A 27907-nucleotide genomic window follows, 5' to 3' on the forward strand; every position below is an offset into this window, starting at 1 on the left:
GTATCCTCAAGGGGGCGACGACTGCGACGATGACGCCGCCGCTGCCGTGGTACATACAGCGCAGCCGCTGGAGCGGCAAGGAGGAGCCGGCCGGCCGGCCGGCGAGAAGACGACAGCCCTGACCTCGAAGTGGCTGAGGAAACAGGGTTGCTCCGTTGCGCCACATTGCCGCCCGCCGCAGCCTGCTCCTGCTGCACTATACTCACACGGATACGCTGTATACCGAGCCGTGCTCCCGCGTTGCAGCCAAGAGTCGTGCAGCTCCTCCCATGCGGCGGTGCCGCCGGGGACGCCGAATCTGCTGCGCCCATGTTCGCTTCCCTGTCCACGGACAGATTCATCGGCGGCCTGGTATGTCTGCAGCACCGCTGCACCACGGTGTACTAACATCGTTTGCCTTATACTTCCTTCGTTTTACGACGCAATGGCTGCAACAGGGGGTTCGGTGATTGTGCGCTGTTTCATTGCTTCCTAAGCGGTACAGCGAGTCCCACGTTAAAGCCTCCCTGAGTAGGACGTCGGGGGCTGAACCATAAGTGCCGCAGCTACGTTTGTATGTGAAATGCACAATGTGAGAGCGTTTAGAATAAATCCAGTTTAAAGAACATCAGATCATCAAATTTTAACCCTCACCGCTAAAGCTATGACACAGTCATACTTGTTGGTGTGCTAGTCGGTTCATACTTGTATTACGGACGACAAGAACTTAGCACGAAATCAGGGGAGGAAGGGACCAGGTGAGCGCTGTCTCTTCGTCCTCTTGTGTTTATGTCGATTTGCGCTAAGTGGCCATAGTTCTTATGGTCCGTAATACAGCTGTGACACTCACAGTAAAGCTTTAGGATGTTAAGTCTAAATAATAAAGCACAGTGTCTCCCGGTTCATGCTGCCGTTTTACTTTTGTAGGAATGTTCGCTATTGTATAGCTATCGCTTACCGCAGCCCTGGAATTTTGCTTAGAAAGTCGTAAAAGTGAATGACAAGGTGCTAGTCAATCAGTGCTATACTTATCAAAACGCTATATACCGTCGTTCAAAATTACCGTGGCTTCGCAAGTTCAAAAGCTACCGAGGTGTGTTCAACTGCATGGACCAGTGGTCTTTTTTCTGTCTATGGCTCTTTCTCTGACACCTGGAATTTTCATTCAAATTTCGCAAATATTATGCTATATGCTTGCCGAAGCTCGAGCTTTGCAAGCAAGTTTCATTTATTTAAGTAAGGCCATTGTGATCCGTTTTCTATAGTTTGTAACCGAATGTTATTTCTTTAATTATTATTTTGAAACATTGATTTTTGTTGTCACCGGACTTCTGCAAGTGGTGTCAGATTGTCTGCTGCGGCGCCCGCATTTCGATGGGGGTGAAACGCAAAAAGAAAAAAACAAAAAAAAAAAACCCGCTCTTGAATTAACATTTAGGCGCTCTAAACTTTAAGCTTGCTCTTACTAGAAAGCTCTGCGAATATTTCCAACCGAAATCACGTCCACAGTTTTCTTTTTTTAATCTAGTCCTGCATAGACACGAAAGGTTCCACGTGCACTGATATCGCATCAGCACGCGTCGCGCCAAACGACTTCAGCAGTTGCGCAGCAAATGCACATTACACAAGAGCCTCCAGATGACCTCGATGCTATGCTCTGATAGTATACATCGTGAGTGCCGCAACTGCCCGTGTTTACGTTTAACTAGGTCAATAACGCGCGCTTACCGTATTAGAATATCCAGGGCACCGCTTTCTCAGTGGGTGCCAGGTGGTGGTTGCATAAGCGTCTATATTTAGAACTCAAATATTGGCCTCAGGGCCTTGGTTGGTCTCTATCACCTCACATCAGGGAATGTCGTGGTTAATTTTCTGCTGCCCGGCGTCATCATGCAAATTCTATGCAGCCATAAAAATGCTAGTGGACAGATGTTGGACGCCGCGGTCTCTGAATAGTTGATATGTGATGGTGTCAGGTCACCTAATTAGAATATTGCGCAATTCAGAACGAATCCGGTACGCAAATTCAAGGGTTTTGCCAGGCATATTCGTTCGTTAGCAATACACTGCAAATACTGCTTCCACAGCAGCAACAACATCCACAAGAGAGCTCTGTCTCACGTACTTTATTAACTTATTTAACAGTACTAAGAACCCATTGGTGTGCGCGCATTGTTTTCTTTTTCTTTTTTAAATGCGTAACGCGAACATCCAGAAAGTGCCGTTTTGTTGCGAAAAGGAAGCTTAACTTGTCGAAATCTTCTGTTCTGCAAGTCTGCAACTCAAGCTGTTCTCGTAAAGCAGATAAGGAGCGATTAAAATGAACGTGCTTGCAACCGAGCAATGCGCTAGACGAATGACGGGATCCGCAAAACTCGATCTTTTTTGTTAGTCACAACCATGATGACTCAGAAGGCTATGAACCATGATATACCATGAACCATGGTATGAACCATGATATACAAGTTACATAAACAGGGATAAAGTGCCCCTAGAAGGCTGGCCAACGTTTCGATAGGTGTACCTATCCATACGTAAGCCAGTCTTTCTGGGGTACTTTATTCCTCTTTGTATAACTTCTATATATTACAGTATGCTACTCCATCTGTCGGCCTCCTTCTTAACTATATACGAAGTAACAGACATGATGATGTGTGGTGTTTAATGGCGCGAAGTAGCAGACAATGGATCCAGAGAAAGATTTGGGGAAGGTAATTGTTGTTTGAGTTCTAGACACAATCGGGTAAATTGAAATGAAAAGTCGACGGAAAGATAACTTGCAGCAGGTGTGGACCGTACCCGCATGGCGGTGGACGGAACTTGGCCATGAGCGACGCTGGCTAACACTCCCAGGGCCAGTCTTGTACACATGCACCCAAGAGATTGGGCGAGAGGATCGCCGGTGCGATAGCTTAATTGGTACAGCACGGCACGCGCAATGCAGAGGATGCAGGTTTGGCTCCCGCCTGCGGCAAGTTACCTTTTCGTTCACTTTTCCTTTTAACCTGACTTTCTACATTTCAATTAACCGAAACAGTTATCATCCCCTACCTTTTCTCTGGCTTCATTGTCTGTTACTACTTCATACGATTTGTTTTCAGCTTAATAAGAGAAAATGAAAACAAGCCGTTTACATGTTCCGCAATCAAAGTCATCGTAAAGAGGATAATTTAAAACAAAGAGCGCCAGAAAAAAAAATGAAACTCGCCAGTGACTTAGGCAATCTGCAGCTGCGCGCTAGTGTTTAACGTAAGAGCACGAGACCGCGGCTAAGAGCTTCGTGGGCGTCATTATTACAGCACGGAACAAGTGAATATCTCTGGGCAAAAGAGGGGCCGCTGTTGTCCACAGCTACACGTGTACGAGCGACGACCCCGACACATGACGGCATGTTTGTTGTACGTCAGAAGAGTTTGGAGAATAAGGACTGCCGCCGCGCTTAATTTTCTGCGGCATTCCGACTACGCCTCTTCCTGCTCTTCTCGCGTACGCCTTCATTAATGACGCAAGCTCTCTTATCGGTCGCCTTTGTCGTGTCTCGCGGTCTCCGCAAAACGACTTCCGGCAATACTGTGAAAGAAAGAAAAATAGACCTGGCTGTAGATCAACGTTCTCAGTAGGTGTAGCCGCTACAATACGGATGCTGATGCGTTTGTGGGTTTGTGCAGGGCAAAGGCTGTACCATGAAATATGATATATAGATCTGTGGAAGGATATACAAACCTGCATCACTGTGTGCACAAGAAACATCTTTCAACAAGCAAGTTCAGTTTCGGCAAGAACGGGCCTGCATGACTGACCTTTGCGAAAGCCTGTGCAAACAAAAATGAACATGTACGAAGGAAAAGGCAGAGAGCGACGTTAACGCACTCGCAGCGGCTATTTAAAGAAAAGTGTTCTTTGGCGTACACCGTTCGTCAGGTGGAAGAATCATCAGGACCGACCTGGAAAGTAATCCGTGATATTAACAGTCTATACCGGTATAATAATGTCACAACGCTGACAAGGGACACAGCATGACACATCAGCGGTGGCGCGTATATCTTTAGGCATCGCGTGAGCCTCTGGATTGGTTTCTTTCTTTCTTTCTTCATACGATTTGTTTTCAGCTTAATAAGAGAAAATGAAAACAAGCCGTTTACATGTTACGCAAGAACATGTAACTACGAATCTTTCTTTCTTTCTTTCTTTCTTTGGCGAGCAGATGGCCAAGGAAGTAGACAGCGACGCTCTCCATTGCATAGTGCCAGCCATCTCTGAGGCGCAAGGTCTGCGTGCGTTTCATGTTTACGTGTCGCATTGAAAACAACACGTTAACTGAAACTGTCGTTTCAGTTTACGGGTCGCACCTGAGTAGCGCGAATTGTGCAATCAAGACAGACTATGCTTTCTCTGATATGCGACATCAGAAGGCCACTGGCTTAACTAAAACGTCGTCAAGAGGGCCCCCTGGCTACGTCCAATCCTCACTACCTCGTCGGTTCAGCTCGTTGTCTCGGTGGAGGAAAAGAGACGCAAGCGTTGGCCTTGTTTGAAAATTATCCTGTCATTCCAGTCTATTGTTATATGTTCCTGTTGGGAGGATAAGCTGTCGCAGCCGGTAAAGCATTTTTTTTTCTTTCTTGGCCAACTGCCTACCCGTAGGGATAGAAACTCCGCAGGCGGGTTAGGTGCAACTGTGGATCCTCGTCGGCTTGTTTTGCTCAAAGGACGTGATTCGCCCCGTGGCTCCACCTTGGGGTCGTTGTTCAATCACACTCCTGACGTTTCATCGAAGTTTGCGCATTCTGACTATGTAAGAGGGTAACGTGTCCTTGTTCCTTTTTTTCTTGTTTTGCTCTTGTACTTTGCATTCGTTCATATGGAGTGAACACTGAACAAATCATACGCTTGGTGGGCTCCCCAGCTTGCAACAAGACTGATCACCCTCCCGCGGAAGTGCTAGATGCGAAAAAAAAAATCCGGTAAGAGCTCTTTTTTCGGCAAAAACAAAGAAGCGAAGACACCAAAGCGCAAGCAAAAGGAAGCACAAATGTACTTGTGTGAAAACCGTCACGAGAGGAACACAGTGACATCTTCGTTGAAAGGAAGCTGCACGCCGGACCACTTTCTTGCAGGATACACACAGTCACCTTTAGGGTTACACAGAATTCACTTTTGTGCACACCCCGCAGGGGCGTCTGCGTCAGCAGGAGTTTGGTGTGTTGCGACACCACGTACCCGAGCGCATGAGCATGCGTTCGTGACTCTCCAACCACAGAAAATTTAATAAACTTTACGAAAACAAAGACAGAGGGTAGAAGAACACGCCACCGTGCCAAAAGGGAAAGCTGGCAAAAAACACATATCAAGCTCTTACACAGACGAAAGAAAAGCCTGGAAAGGAGTTAACAAATTAAACGGCCGGCAAGCCAATCCTCCATTAGTAAACACCCAGGGAAATATTCTTGAAGACCAGGCTGATTTTCTAGGTGCCTACTTCGAGTACCTTTCCAGTTCGGCCCATTACATAGATACATTTCTACGATACCAGCGACAAGCAGAGCGATTGCCCCTGGATCGAAAAAAAAAATAATGAATCGTACAACCGTCCATTTAACATAGCGGAGTTTCAGGCCTCACTGAATTGTAACAAGTCGGCGCCAGGAAGAGACAGAATAGCTTACGACATGATGACGCCCTGAAATTCTCCATATTCTGTGGTGGCTACATCCCGGCTGCCTGGGACCCAACTTCGGCCAGCCTCTAGCTCTAACAAGTTGACTATGCAAACTCTTTGAGGACATGACTAACCGGCGCCTGATCCATTTTCATGAAAGTAACTATATAAACACTAGATCCCTTACAGTGCGGTTTCAGGGAAGGTTAATCCACAACAGGTCCCTTTGTTCGCATCGAGAAACATATTCGTGATGCCTTTGTGCCCAAACAGTTTTTTATCGATATTTTTAGATATGGAGAAAGTATGACACCACTTAGCGTTTTGGAATCCTTCGTGATCTGGCTGGAATGGGCGCCCGAGGCAACTTGCGGAACGTGATTCAAAGTTACCTCTCGAATCGCACATTTCGTGTTCGCGTTGGTAACGTCCTACCTCGTTCATTTTCGTAGGAAACTGGTGTACCACAAGGTGGTGTGCTGAGCTGTACTCTATTTGTTGTAAAAATGAACTCTCTCCATACTGTCATACCATGCACAATGTTTTATTCTGTGTATATGGATGATGTGCCAATTGGTTACAAATCTTGTAATCTTGCTATCTGCGATCGACAGGTACAGCTTGGCCTAAACAAACTAAGTGGGCGGACGAGAATGTATTCAAACTAAATCCTCAAAAAAGCACGCGTGTCTTCTTCTGGGACAAAGGAGGTATACTACCGGGTCCCATGATCGATCTCAACGGTGAACGACTATCTGTGGGCCATGAACATAAATTTTTAGGTATAATTTTAGACTGCAAGGTAACTTTTGTCCCGCACCTGAAGTACCTGAAAACGAAGTGCCTGAAGGCTATCGATTTGCTGAAGTTCTTGTCACGCACATCATGGGGAAGCGACATGAGATGCCTTCTTAGCTTATATAAAAACCTTTTACCGTCACACCTTTACTACGGAGCCATATTTTATAACTCTGCAACAGCTAGTGCTTTAAAGATGTTAGACCCCGTTCACCATCTGGGTGTCCGGTTTGCTTCAGGGGCCTTCAGGACTAGCCCTGTAGAAAGCCTGTATGTTGAGTGGGATGAATGGTCCCCTGCATCTACAAAGAACGTATTTAAGTTTATTCTATTCCCTGAAGTTAAAGGCAGATGTATAACACCCATGCCATTCCACTATAAGCGACATATCCGCTGCCAGGCTTTACGGAAACCACCCATCTGTGAGGACGCCTTCGTCCCTGCGTTTAGAAGCGTTGCTGAAGAAACAGGCAAATTACTTCAAGAGAATGTCCTAATGCCTCCCAGTCGGCTTCCACCGCCTTGGGCGTGTCAGACTATCGAACGTGATGTCTCCTTTATATAGATTTCCAAACGCGCACCTGAGACTCGTACACGTTCGAACTTCCTCGAACTTCAGGTGAAGTACTCATGCGCAGACTTTTACACGGACTCTTCCAAATCTCTTATTGGTGTTGCTTACGCAGCCCCGGGACCGTCTTTTTCAATGTATGATGCACTAAATCCGTATACAAGTATTTTTACAGCGGAAGCATACGCAATCCTCTCGTCAGTTAAACACATAAAGCTAATGAACGTTACGAAAGCAATTGTGTTCAGACTCATCAAGCGTCGTTAGCTCTAATGAGTCTGCGAAAACACAAGAATTATGTTTTTCACCAACTGTACAGCTTGTTATGCTCAGCTTACATGAACAACCAAGTGATCACAGTAAGCTGGGTACCTGGCCATGGAGGCATAAAAGGCGATGTAGCTGCAGACGAAAGTGCCGCGTCAGTAGTTTTTGAATATACACACACAAACATAGCTATCCCTCCCACATAACTAAAACCTTTCTTGCGCCACGAGTTGCGGAAATATTAGCAAATGTAGTGGGATAATGAAGTGTCAAATAAGTTACATATGATCGAACCAAGAATAGGGAAATGGATTTCCGAGAAAACAGCAACGCACAAGGAAGTGCTGCTTCGCAGGTTAAGGATAGGATATACCTATGGAGCACACTCTTACCTCCTTACTGGAAATGATCCTCCGCCCTGGGATAGGTGTGGCGACATTCTTACAGTCCTCCATGTTCTTGGCCTTTTATCGCGTATATCGTGAGCACATCCCTCTTCATCCAGCATTCTTTCTGAGCCATGAGCCACCTTTTGATTTGGAAACAGCCTCAAAGTTTTAGCAGACGTAAACACCATGCAAATCGTCTGGCCAGTATATCTGTAGCGCAGCCTCGCCTTGATGGCTGCAGAAGCAGTGCAAAAAGTATTCACAGCACGTCCCTCTCAGCCCTTGACTTCAAGGACCCTCTTGAGACACTAGTGCTATTGCATTGCAGAGTAGAACGGGGCTACTTGGGAAGCTCTCGGATGGAAGACAATTTATCCAACTTCATGGAACTTTTTCCACCTCGAGGATGTCCACAAAACTAATTTGAAGTACTTCAAGTATCCTTTTATTGTACTATTGTATGAATTGCTGATAAGTTACGAAAAGGCCAAAAAATCTGTTGTGATAAATTTGACCTGGTTTTAGCTTCATATACAGAACTAATACGATACATGCATAGCGACAGTGGAACAACAAAGACAAACAAGCAGCACATGTGACGTATGAAAGGACACATCTAGAATTGTGGGGATTATTCTGCTCTCAAAGTAATCCCACCAAGACTCGAAAATGCGGGGGCGCAGTCTATATAAGGACCTTGTTACAGTACATGTTGCAAGCGTACGCAGATAGCTGAACGCCGCGCATAATTCAACTGCACTTCTATAGCGTAACTGTGGATGTGTGCACGTCTATACATGACGTGGGCGTAGCTCCGGAAATTAAACTGGAGTCGGAGTCTTTTTTTTTTTTTTCGTAATACATGACGAGGTCTAGATATTCAAGACTCCGCTGGCGCGACTACACGTATCTCGCAGACACTGTATTTGCTTTGAGCAACTATGCAGTTGAGTGCGAAGCATCGAAAGTGATGAGATCCATACGAACGTGGTCGTGCACCGACCGGCTGTTGTAGGGTGCCCCACTTTTCATTTATGTGACTCGGATGTGAAATACGGTGAACCCTCCTGGAGCTAAAACGTATATCCGACAGAACCTCACGTGGAAACGGAAACTTTGTTTGGCGAGCCATCATTATGAAAAACAGCCCGAAAACGGGACACATAAAGAAGCCAGCACTGCTTCTTATTCGTCTTTTAGACGTTTGTAAACTGCAGCGAAAAAAACGAGGACACAAGAAATACACACGGCACCACGAGCGCATTCGTCCCCTTTTTGCGTCTCAATTTTCACATTAAATGCTCAGAAATCCGAATTACATGTCCTTTAAGTGTTTTATTGTTTACTGGGAGATGAAAAGTCAAAGCATCACGACAATATGAGAAAGGATCTGAGCGCGGAAAAGCGACAAGCGCTCGAACGAACGACCGTCTCGTGTGCGCGTGTGTGTGTGCATGCAATGTTTCATCAACTCGGCCAACAGCGGGTACCCGTGGAAACATGTTGATGGCAGCGAGAACTAAAGAGAGCCTCAGTTGTAAAAGTGCCACTGATGTGGGCTTTAGCCGGCAGAGACATAACTTGAGGGGGTACATCGCTGTGTATACCGAGTCGTCGCTATCGACACTGCAACGTAATCCTCCTCCTGTTGTATTCTCTTTGGCGTCCCTTTAACGCGGCGGCTCTTTAAACTTTCAGCTGCAGGTCCGTCGTGACGCCGCCGTGCACCTGTTCGCGGCTGCCTGCCTGGTGGCGCTGTGGCGATGGCTTCCCGGGGCCCACGAACACGGCTGGTCGTACGCGCTGTGGTGGCTGGGCGCCCTCCTGACGCTGCTGGCGCTCACGCTGCTCCTCGGCTGGGCGCTCACCACCCTCCTGCTGCCCAACGCCAAGCTCAGCCCTAGGGGCAAGGCCGTGCTAGTCACAGGTGAGCCTGGGCACCCTTACGAGAGCGAGAAAGAGAAAACAAGCGTAGAAACCATCGGGAGATGGAAATATCAAGCGGTATCTTCCCGGTGGACATGTTGATGTATGCTGATGGGACGCTTATTGGTTTGGTCTATTGCGATATGGAATGTTTAATACTGGGATGCGTATGGCTGCTGTGACGTACGGGCATACCGTAGTGCACTCGTAATTTCGCCTGAGCGTATGGTTATACCACCTGATATGCTCTGGCGTCTCGTGAAGCGTTACCCGTGCTATAGTTTTTTTTTAGCCAAGCTTGCTTTGCAAACCCTCCTGTACTATCCTGACCTTGGCTACTGAGTGCTGCTGCTGTTTTGGCCAATAGCTCACACTTCAAAAAATAATAACAATAAATTACGTGCGCGAAGGTGGGATCGAACCTCGGTCTGCCAGTACACCAGCCCGATGCTCTAACCATTAGACCACGATTACACTTCTTTTCTTCTTTATTGCATGAAAATGACGTGTGCACGTGTGTGTAGACACGCGTGCACGAAAAACAAACGCGCACATGCTACACAGTCCAATGAAAGTTAAAAAAAAAACAAACAAAAAAAACGGGCAAACAAACAGAAGCAAGTGTCCAGATGTCAAATGCACTCGGGAACGGGTATCGAAGGTTCCAGCCACACTAGGCAATTGAGCGACCTCTTCTCGAGAAACAGACCTTGTCGAGCGAGGTGCCTGTCTATCATGCGGCTCCTCCATAATAAATAAAGTCTTAATAACCTATATTTATATCTCGCCAACGCCAACTAGTTCTTTGAGATGATCGCCGCGTGTGTCGCAGTGCATAGCACGGGTGTACGGGAGTGCATGCGCATGCGCAAGTTTCCTTTGTGCCAAAGACGCAGTAATGAAAGGGCAGGGCAAAGTTATACAGCATTCGAGTAACCGCTTCACGAAAGCTTTGCTTCACACAGATTCCAAGATGCGTGTTGAATCTGCATGATTTCTTTTTATTTGATCCTACGTTTACGTGATCCAGCATATAGGTCGTCGTGTTCGACCAAGGAAAGCTTTATCGCCATCAAACAAGTATGCAGACCCAACGCACGTCTTGGAATCTATATGAAGTTAAGCTTTCGTGAAGGCTGTTAATCAAATGCTATAATTTTTTATCATTTAATTCCAGCGTTTTCGGCTTAAAGGAAACTTGTGCTCTCACATGTGCTCCATATGTGTCCGGGAATGTTCGCAAACAAAGCATCGCTTCGTAAAGCATTTTCTTGGGCGAATTAGTTCAGTCATGTGTATTCATCTCGTCCCTGCTTCTATTGCGCTTCTGTTTTCCTTCGCTTAATATTGTCATAGTATTCAATACAAAACCGAGCCAGTTGTGAGCAATATGATAATTAGTGAACGCTGAATCGGTTCAGCAGCGACTGCTCGTGCATGATATTATTAATTAGAATCTGCCACCTTAATATGCCATAAGTAGCTCTTCCTTCTAATATTCATGGCACATTCGGCTGGTCGTCTCCTGCAGTATCGCAATTTATCTGCAATAACAATTTTTTGAAGGAATGTAGAAATAAAATGGATAATGCAAGTTTTTTTATTAAGGTTCGCGCCAGATGGCTATAAATACGTGAGAACTTGTTTGCTTCTACTCTGTCAAGTAGTATTTTTGGCAGTATAGTCTTGTAGCATTTTTATCTTTTACGCTACAGCCAGTGCTGTTTCAGAGCTGCAGCTCTTAGGCGCCCGTTCCTGGGTTGAGCGTCGGCGTCCCTCGGCGTAACCGCACGAACGCGCTCGTGCCACTGCTCGCGCGTTCGTCGTCTTCTTGCACAGCTGGCTCCGATGCGGCTCATCATCCCAGCGTTCCCATACTGCTCCACCCTCTGCGAAGGCGCTGACGGAACTTCGCCACTGCCAGTCGGTGCGGTGATTTCGGTCTCAAATTCTTTGCCTCAACATATCGCGAAATGAAAACACGTATACAGCTGCGCTAAAATGTCGCATTAGGGAGTATCGTAATCATCGGTCACTTTTTTTTTCTTGGAAAGAGCCCTTTTACATGTATTTGCGGCAACAAAACATCTCCTGCAGTTATTTTTTTTTGTCCCACAACTTCTGATAACTCTTACGCAACCATTTATTTAGCCTTTACGTTAAGCTCCATTACATACAGCCGCCACTAATTCTCGGAAAGCTTGTTCAGAACCAGGCTCTACCAGGCATACCACTTTGCAGAAAAATATAAAGCAAAAAGTAAAGATATAAAAATGAAAATGAGAGGTTACGTCTTATCGACGTTTTACGCTTGTTATACCGGGTGTTTCAGCGAACACTTTCAAAATTTTTTAAAGGTTGCCTGTGGCAGATAGCACAATTCTAGTCTGTGAGCTGGTCTACTCGAATAGGCGGACATTACTTGACAAAAAAAACATGAAATGCATAATCGACTAATTAACAAGAAATCCACAAATAAGTTTTAAACTAATTACCTTATGGCCCATATTGCAATTTACTAATTCTAGTTGTGGAGTTCGCAAGGCGGGTCCACTTTGAACGAATTCTCAGGATGACACCAGTTTCGAGATATTGATTACCGAACTTTGCGGAGGAATGCATTGGCGTTCGAGTTACTTTTGTGCTTCAATGCATAAACGACGTTTTCTGAAGAAAATAAGTGGTAGGACAGTGCATTTTTACCTCAAAGTTCGGGAATTAATATCTCGAAACTGGTGTCATCCTGAGAATTCTTTCCAAGTGGATCCGCCTTGCGAACTCCGCGGCTAGAATTTGTAAATTGCAATATGGCCATAACGTAATTCGTTAAAACGTGATTAGTGAATTTTTGTTAATTAGTCGATTACGATTTTTTTTGCAAGTAATGTCCGCATCTTCGAGTAGACAAGCTCATGAACTAGAATTGTGCTATCTGCTACAGGCAATCTTTAAAATTGTTGAAAGAGTTCGCTGAAACACAATGTATACTGGGACACTGTAAATGGGTTATCCTACGGCTGACGGCCAGTGCATCATCATCATCATCATCCTATATTTATCTGCACTGCAGGATGAAGGCCTCTGCCTGCAATCTCCAATTACCCTGTCTTGCACTAGCGTATTCCAACTTGCGCCTGCAAATTTCCTAACTTCATCACCCCATTGGTTTTCTGCCGACCTCGAATGCGCTTATGCGCTTATGGAATTCTTAATGCACTCTCTAATCCGCTGGAAATAACTCGTCCGCTCGCACACAATGACGTGAAAGATAGGACCTGCACTTCGCGTCTAAGCTATAGGGACGTGTTCTGGGACGATCACTTTCGGCCATGTTATCGCCTCTGCCATCAGGCGCGCGCTGATTGGCTGGTTGAGCCCTACGTCACGCGAAGGCGATACTAACGCCCTAGTCTCAACCACGACGTCATCCGCCAAAAAAAGATAGTTCCTTTGTCTCGAAAAACGTGCTCAGCGACAACTTCGCCCGTTCTAGTACTCGGTTTATACTGATTGCCTACATAGTTTTAAAAACAAGAATGTCGATGCACGAGGCCCCTGCGTCGCACAATTTGCCGCAGAATCGCTATTGCGGGCTGAAGCCCCGTCCAGGAAGTGGCAACAACTGCGTTGATATTGTTTTCGCATCCTTTGTCTTCCTCTGTTATCCGGACAACGCGAGCCGAGCGAATGCGTTGATGCGCTTCATTAGCCACCATTTAGGTCGTTGAATGTCGCCAGTTGTTTGGACTTCGTAATTAGCGTCAGCAAAAGAAAACCACAATATACGCTGGTATAAATATAGTGAACGCTTCAGTTTATATGCGGGAAACGTCTGAAATGAATATTTTGATTCCTGTAAGGTATGCATGCAGTTGGATCATTTATTTTCTGTCATAAAACTCAGCACAGAATGTGACAAAAACGCTATAGGCTTCTTCGTATGGTTGACATAATAGATGTAGGGCTTTCCTCCGTGACCCAGTACGACCGGAAATTGCCGGTGCCAAATGAGACACGAAAAATCTACATCGCAGTTATCTAAGCGATACTCTATACGCTTCCGGTAATTTTTCTCCCCTCTCGTCCTTTCAGATCAGCGGTACTTATGTGTCAGTGAATTCTTTTACAGAGCCGCTTGACTGACTAATCAGCATCTCGCATGCATGGGCGGAGAGACCACTCGCGCGAGGCACGTGCTGGCTTCACGAGAGAACGAACCCGACAAAACTCTGTGCACGCGATCTGACTGGTCCAAAACAAAACACACCCGATTAAGTCAAAGTGGTGCATTGTTTATTGTGTCCTGGTATTCGCCTGCTCTATTTATTTATTTAAACACCTCAAATACCCCTGTTCTGAGGCTTTGCATAACGAATGGTGGAGTACACAGAGAGACGAGATAAGAAATTCCTTACCATGTGACCTGTAAAAGTTAGTAACACTTCACGAGACGCATTGAGTGCCGAAGAAAAGATGCCTGTCAGTCCGATGAATCCAAGCGTCATTGTTTTCAACAGTAACGGCGAGGGCGCGAGTTCTCATGAGAAATGCTTCTTTTCCGGCGCGCATACTCTGTGGATATATTTATGGTGTACTGCTGCTTAACACGAGGTCTTGGGTTCGAATTCCCGCCGCAGAGGTCGCTTTCCGATGGCGACGGAACGCAGGAACGCCCGCGTACCAAGCAAAATTCTGTGCTCATCGAAAAAATCTCAGGCGCTCAAATCAATCCATAATCTTCCGCTAGATCGTTTCTCATGGACCCTGTGTTGCTCCGGGACGTTAGGCACGACGGATCATCATGGGAGTCGGTGTGATGACAACGCCGATTCATCAGGGGCCGCATGCGTCTTTATCTATTCCACGCTGCACTACAGGCTGTGACCGCGGCTTCGGCCAGCTGCTCGCGAAACGGTTGGACAGCGAAGGCTACAAGGTGTTCGCCGGCTGCCTCTTCCCGGAGCAGAGCCGCTCGGAACTGGAAGAAGCCAGCAGGTCCGGCCTGCGGGTGGTACCGCTGGACGTCACCGACGACAAGCAGGTTGCCGAAGCAGTGATCCTAGTCGAGCGGGAACTGGCGGGACAGCACCGTGAGTTCCTTCGTCGACGAGGCGGGGAGGTTTCGATATAGTGGCTATACGCCTGTAGCGCTGAAATGTGGCCGGAAATATACCTGCCGAAGTGTTATCCTGAAATATGCAAATGAGGGTGAGCTCTAATGGAAGCACTGTTCATTACATTGGCATTAAAGTAACATACCTCACTTGCAGACTTTCATATTGCCTTATCCTCACGAGTCCTTTATCCTACTACGAGAGTGGTTCCGGTATACTGTTATCAACGGCTGGAAAGCTGCGTGGGCAAGCACTCCGCGGTCAGGGGACTCTGAGGTGTAATCTGAGGTGAAGTTCACGTTGAACTGCATTTAGCCGATATGAGCAAGCCTGGAAAGAATTCTAGATGAACATCTGTACTGTTTTTGCATTACTGATTCTCTAGAGCAAAGGCTAAAGCAATGCTTATTACTTTTTGTGAAGTAAGAATAAAGTGTAACGGCGTAATATTTAGGTTGGCTTTGTTTAAATTTCGATGACAAACCACTGAAACTTTGAAACCTTAAGGTTTTTGCTTTAGAAGCAACATATGATGATTACTAATGGTTGTCGCACAGGTTTACCAAAACAGCCGCCAACAGTGATTCAAATGTGCCTTCTGCTTTGGATGTTAGCACGGTAGGACTTGGTAAGCTATATTTTCCCGTATGTATATGTGTCACCGCAGTTACACAACGAATATGACTGCAGGAATGATGGTATTTCTCTTTTTATTGCTAGAAAACGTTGCTGTCATAGCAACATGCATGCAAAATGATGTTTCCAGTGAACCTTCAACATGCTGATGCCGACAAACGTTTAACGTGCTAATGAAGATTTAGCTTCTTTCTTTTTTTCGTTCCTTCATACTCGTGTTGTATGTGCACCATCAGCATAAATTGAAACGCGGCCAGGAAATAAGTGGTCAGAACGTATGCTACGCGTAATTACATGCAAGTACGAGGTGCAATTGCTCTGACGGGATTCTAAGCATGGAGTAGTCCAAATTAAGAGTACGTTTTGAAGTCTGAATTAAGGCACTGTTACAAATGTAGGTGGAACCTGGAAACGTAACAACCCATTCGGAGTAGTTTCGCAATTGATCACATTTGAATTTGCCTTGTTCGCACATACCTAACGATTTGAATCATATGCTGTGGTACGTCATTTCAGGAATGTACAAAGAGGAACATTCATTCGTGGGCTGTTGCGCACCTCGACATTTTGTCGCGCAGAACTGTGGGGCGTGGTGTGCAACGCCGGCGTGAACATCTTCACCGAGTTCGAGTGGACGACCCAGAGGGAGGTCAGCTGGATGTTCGACGTCAACGTGCACGGCACGGTGCGAGTCACGCGGGCCTTCCTGCCTCTGCTGCGCCGCTCCAGAGGCAGGCTCGTTTTCGTCGCCAGCTACGCAGGTCAGTGCACAAAGAAGAAAGTCGTAGTTAATTTCCGTAGCCTGCAATGAAAGTGTTGGAAGCAATACCTTTGTGTTAGTCGGCAATCGCGGACTACCCACATTGTATACCAACAGTGCCCGCTGGTGGACGCTGTGATTATAATCAGAGTGCAGCATGCACGCTGCGCGCGCTGCGCATGGCAGCTTCTCCTCTGCCAACAACTTCACCTTTCGCGCTTTGCCCGGGGATGCCGGTCGTCCGCACCGTCTCTTATCTCTACACACGGCTCTGACCTTTCTATGCGCTGTGCATTCGCGGCTCAGTTTCCGTTGAAGCGATAGACCGCGTGAACCTGCGCTTGCTGCCAGCGTTTTGAGTCGTTGGCTGTGGTCATTCAGTGTGATCTATTCATGTTTGCTTGTGCTTGCTGACACCACGATTGTTAATTTAGTTAGTAAGCCAATGTGTCCAAGTTTATGTGACTGACAAAACTACAATCCCTACCCCGAATAGCTCTCTACTAATTTGCTATCGCAATCGATGCTTCGCCTTTCGGGCGAAACTGCGACATTTTTTTATTAACCTGCCCTTGATTTATAATTCAGAGGAAAGAAGTACTTCGAAATTCCTTTCCAAAAGTTGGGCATTGCTGTAAATACTGAAAATATTCTCTCCTTCTGGGCAGTTACATTGGGTTTTAAGCACAGGAACGCATGCAAGGCCGTCTGCGAGTTCCTTTGTAACACAAAGAGAATACCTGGTTAATTTATTGTCTTAAATAATAAATAATACATCAATTATAATTTTAAAATGATTAAAATTATTTCCTTCCAATTTGATATCCTTTCATAAAGCACACGTTTTCCTCTAAGGAAAATATAAATGTCTCTAAAATTAGTGTCTATTTTAATTCATTGCACAATTTTAACTGCACCCTGACAGACATTTTCTGTCAAGGTTTCTCTCCTCCCACCCGTTCAACCACCAGCTTCTTGGCCAATCCCCCGTAGTGGGTGCGCGCTATAATATAGGAAACAAGCGAGCAAGCAACATGTTGAGACTACTACAACAATAACAATAGCTTGCAAGACAATGACTAAGGAGCGGAGAACATCAGTAGATGCGTCGTCTGCTTTCTTGTACTTCACGCTGTTCACAACATAGACCGTAGCGAATGAGCTGAAATCAACACTAACTTTCCTGATAAAAGATGATCGCGCTAAACTTTGTCCGAGTCCCTCATTGAAAAGAATGGGTCGTCGGGCTACGCCGGTGACGTCACTGCTCAAACCTGCTGAACTTTTTGGAGTTGGCGATTACGTCCTCTCATCGTGGTACAAGTTGCACTGATCTGGTAGCATTTATTGCCGGGTGAAATTTTTCATAATGAATGCAATCGCTCGGGCACCGGTTTCAGAATCGAGAGCGTCCTGATTCGATGCCTTCTGACATGATTTTATTAATTTACTACAATTCATTTATAACAACGCTTACCTCCGTCATGGTAAAGGTCTTAGTTCTGCAAATCACAAGAAGCCAACAAACATAGACACCAAGGACAACATAGGAGAAATTACGTGTACTTACTAATTGAAATAAAGAAAATGATAAATTAATGGATATGAAAGTGGATAAAAAAACTTGTCGCAGGTGGAGAACGATCCCACGTCTTCGCATTACGCATGCGATGCTCTTACCAATTGAGCTACCGCGGCGCCGTTTTCCCATCCACTTTCTGGGGTATTTATGTTTTTACTATTACAACTAACCATGGGAGTGTTAGCCATCGCCACCACTCACAACCTTGGCGGTGGATGTGGAACATCCTTTCTGCCACAGGCGTCACGAGTACGTGATATTTTTGGGTGAAGGCAACAGGTCAATAAACCCCCATAGGCTACCTGAAGGCATCAATGTCCATGCATAATTAAAACAGGCAGGCTGTCCCTTACATAGTGAAGGGAATATGGAAATTCGACTTCTCACCCCAAACATCTCCCTGTGGAAAACCTAGCTCTAACGAACGCATTTTCAGGAACTCGGTTGTCGTGAGATGCTTTTGGGATGTGTCTCAAATAATGTGTACGGGGTCACTTGCAGAGAGAAAGACCGTCTGATAGTGATGCACAAAAAAGGAGCGTTTACAGAAATTCAATGAACGTCAGCGGCGGGCTTGGCTATCAAGTCGTTTTGTCAAGATTGATTGGCGCCGCCATTGTGGAGTATATGCGTTGTCATGCCTTCTAGTTCTAAGAACGGCCAATCATAAAGTGCCGCCTAAAGTACTCCTTTCCTTCCTTCCTTTTTTTCTATTTGGGCAAAAATGTAAGTTCTGAAGCCATTGCCGAGGCTGGGGGTAGAGTCCATGTGCGGAGTTCCAGGGTGAAAAGGGAACCCGCACCTCCACCAAATGATAGTACGATTTTAAAGGTAAATGCGCTCGTCGTTTATATGACTGCGGAGAAACAGGCAACGGCCAAACGGGGCGAGCGCGAGCACGAAAAACAAACGTCTTCTTCTTCGTCTTCTGCTGGCGCCCGTATTTGTCACTACATTATATTGATGCAGGAAGCTGATTAGGTTTTATTTGTGATTTTTTGTTGCTAAAAATATGAATGTTATACTTTTTATTGGAAAATAAGTTCTGCGAAGCCCGCAAGGTGGAGAAGCATTCATGAAAGGGGAAAAAAATGTTATCATCCCGTACGTAGCACGAAACTACAAAGGAAACTCGAACCGATTTCTCGTAGAAGCTTGCAGAACGTTTTGCCCTGGTTCGGGTTTCAAACCCGGAAACAAAGACTTTCGTAGGCGGTCGCTCTACCGTCTGAGCTAACCACGAGGCTAGCAGACGGCAGAGCGAGGCCGAATTCATCCACAACTCAAAGTACAGGGAACACTGAGTGCCTAAAATCACGCGGAGGAAGGAAATAACTAGGAGGGAGCATTGCCCAACATGATTGAAGCCAAACGAATCGTCCCAACACTTGCCACGTCAGAGCGCGCGGTAGGCTTTAGTGCTCCCGCCCTGCAGGCAGAACTACAGCAGGGCAGCCGAACAAGTGCGCATCGATTAGAAACTACCTTGAACCAAACATTATCGGCCAATACGCCGAGTCTCAGAGGTCACAGTGCTGGGCCGATACTGTGAGGGAAAAAGCGAAGGGAATGGCTTCAAGAAGAATTGGCGCTTGCCAACGCTGACTGCGCGACGTGATGCTCTCCCTCCTAGTTTACTTTCTCCATGGGTAGAGTGTACGTTATTCTAGGCGACTCTATCCACGGAGAATCAGTTGTGCGAAAGCCCACAAGGCGGGCGAAGGTTCATGACAGGTAAAACATTTTTCTTTTTGCAAGGTGTAGGGAGAAACTGGACTCTCTAACCCCTGTGCTATCGCGCATGCAGCTTTCGCGCTTGGTCGTTTTCTGTTCGAAAATGTTGGGGCGCCACAGAGATTCCGAGGGGGTAGGGACGTCTGTGCATCTTTTTTGGAGGCCCCAACAGGCAATACTGTTCACCGAACAAGGATCTCGTTGCATGCACCACAAGTAAGTTGTTCTCGAGAATGTTTCTGTTGTCCGCTATACGAGAACCTATCTGCTGCCGCAGTGAATGAGCTCCGAGCCGAAAGAATAACTCAAGTCGGATTAATACTTGTACACTGGTGCAACGTGTGCACGACCATTTTATTTCAATATGTAGACGAAGAAATGGTCAAGCGCAGTTTATAAGGGAGCAACAGAAAAGGACTTATTCTAGCTGAAACATATATCGAGGACGCTGGTACGTGTCCCCATTGCTGGTTGTGGTTGCTTCAAGGCCACGAAGCCGTCCCCGCAATCACTCCGTTCGCACGGTCACGCTTGGCGGAAAGAGAAAAACGACCCTCTATGTGAGCAGCTGCGGAAAAAGCGCCTCGCGTGAGTGCCTTTCTCTTTATAATGCTCTGTTTCCGCACGCTTTGCTTTATGTGGGCCTATTTCTCGGGACAGGCTTGTGAGCTATGAATTTTCTGCGCACTAAGAAGCCGCGAAGCTCGCGATTAGATATGCCTTTTTAAGGTGTCCTGGTGTTACAACGATTTAATTTCGTTTTGTGCGAAAAAAATGCGTATATATGAGCCTGCACGATTAAACTCGGGGAATACTTATTTCCGTGAAAGAAGCCGTGCGTTTACGGATGCCAGGAAGGAGAGATTGCGGAAGAAAAACTACGCCAGAAATGGGCACCGCAAACTCCAAGTATGCTATCGCATACTTAGATTGCGATGTATTGACAGCTGGGCGCGCCTGCGTCGCTGATGACCTTGCGCACTCTCATTTACCAGTGACGTCTCTACGCCTCGTATCTCTTTTGCGATTTCAGGGCACACTGTGACGCGATCGCTTATGCTAAACACACCTCGAGTTTTCTGTTATATCCTCCTGAAACTAGAGATGTGAGCGGTTGAAAAAGACATTGAAATTTTCGAAAAAAAAAACGTTTTTTTTTTCGAACCAGGATATAATTGAGAAGAAAAAAAAAAGGGTAACGTCGCAGAATACAGAACCTGCAAGTAAATTTCGTCAAAAGGAGTTTGGGAGTCTGCGAACGGAGTCTGCGAAGCAGACTCCTAAACTCCTTGAGAACCCTTGAGCCCTTGAGGACCCTTGCCTGTCGCGTACTGCAGATTCCCCCTTCTGCGGCATGTGAAAGAAACTGGTCCGAGTTTGGAAATGTTCGCACCAAGGTACGCAACAGGCTCGCAGGGGGTCGCGTGCACTCGAACTAGCTCAATGTCCGGAAGGTTTCGTACGCTGCACAGCGAAGCATTGACGCGTCAAGTGGGAATGAAGGGGACACATGCAGATTGATAAAAATGTCGGTCTTGACGCTTTGATGTGACATCAATGCCTTGGAGTGAAATCGTGCCTAGATTTCGAACCCGGAAGCTCTGCTGGGCCTTTTTTACGGTAATAATGTAACAATTATATTTCTTTCAATGTTAAGGAAATGAACGTTGGGTTTTTCACAGCTCTGTGCGCAATCGTCATTTTGTTTCAATTTTTCGTATTTTTTTGAAAAAAAAACATGAAAACTTTTTTCACGCCCCTCAAAATTTAATGAAATTTACATCTCTACCTAACACCCGAACACGACTACAGGACATAATCGCTCTTTAAGGTGGTTCTTCTTGTCAACTGTTACGTTATGAATTCAAAATGCATTTTTAAAAATTTATATACCACGGTTAGATACCAACACCTGCGTCTCCACGTACGGGAAAAAAAAAGAGAATCACCGCCCCATCCACTCCGTGAAGATGGTCGAACAGCGAAAGCTGTGTTAGTTACACCGAGTGTCACGAGTGTTACATGTGCATGTGTAGCACGTGATGCAATTGCGTAAACACAAGTAAACACAGATCTACAACAGGAAGTTATATTGAAACGTTGCGAAGCGAGAAGAGGCAGCGACTTCCAACACTACTCGACGAGTGTCCGTTCTCTGGTCGAAACCTGCCGAGCCACCGCCAAAGGCATCGGCTGCAGTCAGGCACACCGCGCGCGTTCGGCGCGAACGCAGGGAAACCCGGACGGCGTCGGCAGCAGCTCTGCGCGTTGCGCGTTATACGAAAGCGCGTGCCGCACAGAAAGGCCTCTTATCGCCTCTCCTCCTCGCGCCCAGCGCGGCCTCTCATTGGGCGCCTCTTCCCCCAGTGTGCCTTTCCTCCTCTGCTGGTCACGTGACCTGCCCTCCCCCGGCGCTTTTTCATCGTCTCCTGGTCACGTAACCTGCGTGACACCGGACAGACGGCGAATGACCGACGTAACCGACACAATTAAGCGACAGCTCGGCGGCCGCGCCAGATGCACGAAGCGGCTCCATTCTCAGAACCCGCTCTCCATTCTCAGAAATCATAACGGCAAAGATAAACGAAGTATGGAGTTCGGGGCAGGTCCCGCCGGAATGGCGCACCGCCAAGGTGGTGCTTATCCCCAAACCGGGGAAACCCCCGCATATGGATAACCTGCGTCCTATATCTCTCTAACATCATGCATTTGCAAAGTGGCCGAACATGCTATACATAATCGAATCACAGAACACATAGAGAACACCGAACTCTTTAGACACAATTTAATCGGATTTAGAAGAGGACTTTCAACACAGGACACAATGCTCCTCCTAAAAAGATCCATATTCGACAACGCGTCGCGAAACGTTAAAGGCATCCTTGCACTCGACCTCGCCAAAGGTTTCGACAAGGTGGCGCACGAGCACATCCTGAAGGAGATTTCCTCCCTCAATCTAGGGCAGAGATTCTTTAACTTCACTTTTTCTTTCCTGTCGAAAAGGAAGGGTACGACTTCGACTAGGTACGATTTCGGGCGGTCCTTACGAACTGGGCAACTGCGGAACTCCTCAGAGCTCGGTCCTATCCCCGTTACTCTTTAACATCGCCATGCATAAACTTTCTAACAGGCTAGCTCAACTCCCAAAAGTGGACCACGCAATTTATGCCGGCGACATTACAATCTGGTCTCCGGGGGGATCTCTAGGGGAACTAGAGCAATCCTTACAGCGGGTCATAGGAGGTGACGGTGATGTTCCTTACAGACACAGGGCTAAAGCTCTCGCCGAGCAAATCCGAACTCTTACTCTACAGGCAGGCTAGGCAAGGCGTCAGGAACCTTGAGCCTCTGGAAACACTGCCAGTCGAAATTACGACCAGAGAAGGACACCCCATTCCGAGGGTGAACTCCATCAAAATTTTAGGGCCTTTTAATCAACTGCCAAAGGATGTGATGCAAAAGCTCTAAACAAGCTCGGTGCACAGGCGCACAATATACTCAGGCTAATTGCCAGAGTTACAAGTAGAAAGGGGGGACTGGAGTAGGACAACCTACTCAGGGTCTTTCAGGCCTTCTTTATCCTTCAAGTTAACTACACGGCGCCTTTCCTCAAATGGAGCAAAGCCGAAAGGAACAAACTCGACACGCTCATTAGGTCTGGTATCAAAGACTACTCGGCATCCCACAATGCGCTAGTACGGAGAAACTATTGGAGCTCGGTCTTTACAACACCATCGACGAATTCCAGATTACAGGATCTCCAGGCTTTCGATAACTAAGCCGGGTAACAAAATCCTTAACGAAGCAGGTATATCACCCACACAACCGCCGCTCGACAGATAACCCCTGTCCAAAGAAGCCAAGGAAGGTATAACGGTCGATTGCGTACCGAGAAACATTCATCCGGTATACAACGAGGGCCGAAGAATCGCACGGGCTAAAGCCATCCTTCAAAGAGTTAATCCATACGGGGCAAATGCACTCTTCGTTGACGCGGCCAAATACGGCAGCGAGAACAGGTTTGCAATCTCGGTCGTAGACACGCGCGGAACGCTGATTAGCGCTGCATCCGTTTGCACTAAGCACGCAAACGAGGCGGAGGAAATCGCGATAGCCTTGGCCCTTAACGCTGCCAAAGGCCCAACGACTGTTTTTTCCGACTCGCGCACGGCGGTCAGGGCCTTCTCGTAGCCCTAGTATCGAAGCACACGGCTAGCCTAGTAAAGAAATCTCTCCAAAGTACTGCGGACAACGAGACAGGAGGTCACCACATCGCCTGGTTCCCGGCCCACGTTGACGGAGTAGTTAATCAAGCGGGTTGAAACCCCAACGAGCAGGCCCACTGCCTAGCGCGTGAATTCACGAACCGCGCGCGGGCTAACGGTCCAGCTCTCTCACAGGATTGCTCCCCTGAAGACCCTCTTACCACCTTTAACGAGATTACACCCCACTACAGACTGAGCAGGAGGAAATTCCCTCCCCCTAACCCAAAATTAAACAGGGCTCAGTCTGTCACGCTTAGGCTCTTCCTCAGCCCCAGAGCGCTCAATCAGATTCCGACTTCCCGCAATCGTACTCCAAATGTGGGCACTAGTACTGCTCTTTCGATCATATGCTCTGCCTGTGCCCGTTCAACGCGGGCTCTGATCTTCACGACAAGTCCAAGTGGGACAGCCTACTGCAAAGCGCGGACTTCACGCATCAACGACAGGACGTCCAGAGGGCCCGCGACGTCGCCGAGAGCCACCACCTCCCGGTTTCGTCATGGGCGGAGCCACCAACTTGATTGGGGTCTCTTCGGCTCCCCCTAATATTTTTCCTCAAGACCTTTCAATGAAGTTCTTGTCAACTGTGAACTATCTCCATCATCGCCTCACGTTTGCTATGGTAAAAACTGCATTTAATTGCTTAAACGCAGACAGAAAGATTGAATTACCGGTAGTGCATTGCCATGTTGCTGCCGCGTCCGACATTTTCAGACAATCTCTGATTTCTAAACACTTCTCAAGGTTGCTTTTGACCGTCTGGGACGACACAGAGGTCTAGATCAATTTAGTGCCAAATTTCTCGAAAGCGGATGACAAGAGTGTGAGCAAACCACTTCCTTACTGCAGTTACACATGCACCGTACTTCATACCAAGAATGAATATATTATTTATTGTACAGGGGGTCTTAGGAGGATATACCTCCAAAAGGGTAGGGGGGGGGGGGGGGGGGCGTTGAAGGCTGCCTCATAATGTAAAGAAATTTGCGACCCATGGTGGGTTCGAACCTCTGTCTTCCTGCGCAGTAGTCGAATGAGCTAACCATTAGGCCACGATCCCACGCATGCTTCGCTAGTGCCAAAGTCAGCCTTTGAAACGTATGACACATTCCCATTTATCGCATTCCTCCCTAGTGACAGCTAGCGCTTAAGACGCTGCGTTAGACTACACGGCCTTCGGGATCGGCCCACATTTTTCGTAAAACGGATACCTCAAAAGTGGGTAAAGTCCACTTATAATATGCTATCTAATTAAAATAGCTTGTTACCTGTTCTTGCTTTTTATTGCACTATAATTGCTTTCCCTTTGTGCACCTTGTGAGGAAGGGTTTTGTGCCCGGTCTGCCTCCGAGTTTCTCCCGAAGTGTGTAACCGAACTTGTTTCACCGGTGTAAGGTATGCCATGTGTAACTGAACTGAGTGTGTGCCCTACGCATTGCGCTTGATCGTCGTAAGTGTCGAGGGTGTTTAGTCCCATTTAAGAGAAATGAGATTTTTCTATTCGGTCTCACAAGTGGAGAGTTTTCGCGAACAGAATGCTCTCCAAAGAGGGTGGAATGTAGGGAAGCAGCACCGCTGTGCATGACCACGTATGTTTAGAGCCTCTTTAAGCATAATTTGACTGAAACGAGGTGACCTTTAAACACGCAAGTAGGTGGAAACGGCGCCCTACTTTATTTGATTTCATTTTCCCAATTCTGTGCTGTTATCATCACGTGAAAGAGTACGGTTACCTTTCCACCGCGATATTTGTGCCGGTGATATCCGGTCGACTACCTACAGCAGTGATATTCACTTGAACTGTGAAGCGTTCATCTCGTGTTCTTTCTCTCGCGTGCGCAGGTCGCGTGGCTCCCGTGTGGATCGTGCCGTACGCCATGACCAAAGCCGCAGTGATCGCACTCGCCGACGGCCTCAGGCGGGAGCTTGCCCAGTGGGGCGTCGGCGTGTCCACTATCGAGCCCACCTACTACGTGTGAGTGCATGCCGCGGCCCACACATGGACGTAATTCCGAGTCCGGCAGCGCTGGCGTCATAAAAAGTTGACAGTCGCTTTAGCATACGCCAAAGAGGATGAAGGCGAAAGCCTGGGCGCTCACGAGACATTCGCTAAATTACTTGACATTCTCATTCGGATGCGTTGTTGCTTCCCATTACTTGTTTTCCCCCACCAAAGGTCGTGGGTTAGGGATCCCTTAATTAACTCTATCTTAATTAAGGTAGATTTAATTAGGGCACTCGAACCCACGACCTTTGTTGGTGGCATCGTGGTGGCACCATGTGCCATGGTGGCTCCATGAACCATTCGAATGCGTTTGTTACTTCCTATTACTTGCTTTCTCCCACCAAAGGTCGAAGGTTCGACTCCCACCAGTGGTCATGGGTTCGAATGCCTTAATTAACTCTATCTTAAGGTAGAGTTAAGGCACTCGAACCCACGACCTTTGGTGGTGGCACCATCAATTTTTGTCCCATCAATTGCGGTGCCATTGAATTTGCCGGACGGTCAAATTTTCGACCCATGAGCAATCTAAGGCTTTCGCCCTAATAAAAACGTTGACGCTTTTAATAGCGCTCAGAGCAGCTGCACCACAATGGTTCTCCATATTCGGTCGCCCTCGCCTTCGCAGGACCGAAATCAACCCGCGCGTGGAACAGGACCTGCTGAAGCGGTTCGCCGCCGTCCCGGACCACGTGCGCACCGCGTACGGCGAAGACTACGCTCGTGACCGCTGTCGGGCCATGGTTCGCTTCCTGTCCAGGGTCTCTCGCTGCGAGCTGTCCGAGGTGGTGGACGCCATGGCGCACGCGCTCACCAGGGCGCGGCCGCGGCGCTACTATCGCTGCGACGGCACCGCCGGCTGGCTACTGGCGCTGTTGCTCTTCAACCTTCCGAGCATGTTCTCCGACGCCGCGGTCGCCATGACCTGGAAATCGCGCTACGCGCCCGATGCCCGAGGCGTGCTACAGAGGGTCCGCAGGCAGGAAGACAAGGTCGCCTAGGCCTCCTCCGGTGTATATACGCTCTCGCTAGCACGATATCCCACCCCTTTCCTCCACCATCCATCCTATAGATAATTTTGTTTCGCGGCTCATAGTATACATTCCGTAGTTGCTGATCTCCGCCGCTAGGCGTCTCGTCATAAACGGGACGGATAAGTCGACCCGCTACGTCGTGAGATTGAGGTCTCAGATAAATAACAGCGCGTACCGCGCTTCGCATGTGACACCGTTGTGTGCGTGATTTTTCACCGTGACGTTGTCAGGCGGCGGTACATTCGGACGCTTCACGCCGCTTGAAAATCGCGCTCTTATCACGGAGAAATTGCGTCATGGCGTCCCGAAAAGAAAGAAATCGGTCGAGGTTACACTCATATTAAAGGAGGGTTAGCTAAGAAAGGGCTTCATAATTAATACGTAAATGTGACCTAGATTTCTTTGTGGCACAATTCTGAGTGAGTGTCAATAATAGATCAGAAGCACCCCTATTACATGTATGGTTTTTCGTCGTGGTCGTGCGCGGCACTGAAGCCACCGGCAAAGCGTCCTGAAATTCTTAGATACCCTACCACAGAGAAATGATTTCCCGCCGTAAAATATACGAGTCGAAGAAAAATATGGATCACGGCCTTATTGTATACTAATTGGTTATTTGCGTTTTCTTGAATCGAAATGCACCCCACTTGTTGCCTCTACGTTTCACAATGAAAGGTTCACATCAATCAGGCTCGTGATAACGCGGAAGATTATCTACGAAAAACGGTTTACGCGCTTAACATAACCCGGTATTGCTAGCGTGCCATGATCTCAGATTGGCATACGAACACATATTCGAGTGTCACAGTATATTGAAGTAATATTGCTCGACAAAACTCAGCGTACAGCGAACATCCGCCGAACTGCCCTATCAACTTAACATTCATTAGCCTGTTCAATGCCAAAGAAAGGAAACCTAATTCATGTGCATCGTAAACGGTGTGCACTGTTGATGCGGGCGCTTAGGTGCTTTGATTAGAGCTGGTTCCAGCTTTACGAAGCGAATCAGACAAGAAATCCGTACTGAACAGTGAATCATTAGATGTGGTTTCTTCTATTTAAAAACGCTTGAAGCACTGGGATACGAAAGCAAATCTGACCTTGGTAAATTTTTGCTAAGTACACGCTTGTTTGTTGTGTAAAACGCGTTTCTTTATATGTGCTCTGTATTTATCGAGTGAACAAGAAAAA

General features: G+C 47.1%; 1 protein-coding gene across 1 annotated transcript; it reads left to right on the forward strand.

The window, feature by feature from the left end:
* On the forward strand, positions 1-27907 carry LOC119449913 (D-beta-hydroxybutyrate dehydrogenase, mitochondrial). The gene is made up of 6 exons (XM_037713200.2): positions 1-351; positions 9362-9590; positions 14467-14679; positions 15918-16100; positions 25523-25655; positions 26311-27907. The coding sequence occupies exons 1-6, from the start codon at positions 310-312 to the stop codon at positions 26681-26683; spliced, it is 1173 nt and encodes a 390-aa protein (XP_037569128.1). The 5' UTR covers positions 1-309; the 3' UTR covers positions 26684-27907.

Source organism: Dermacentor silvarum, chromosome 4, assembly GCF_013339745.2.
Source record: "Dermacentor silvarum isolate Dsil-2018 chromosome 4, BIME_Dsil_1.4, whole genome shotgun sequence".
In the NCBI taxonomy this organism is placed as follows: Eukaryota; Metazoa; Arthropoda; class Arachnida; order Ixodida; family Ixodidae; genus Dermacentor; species Dermacentor silvarum.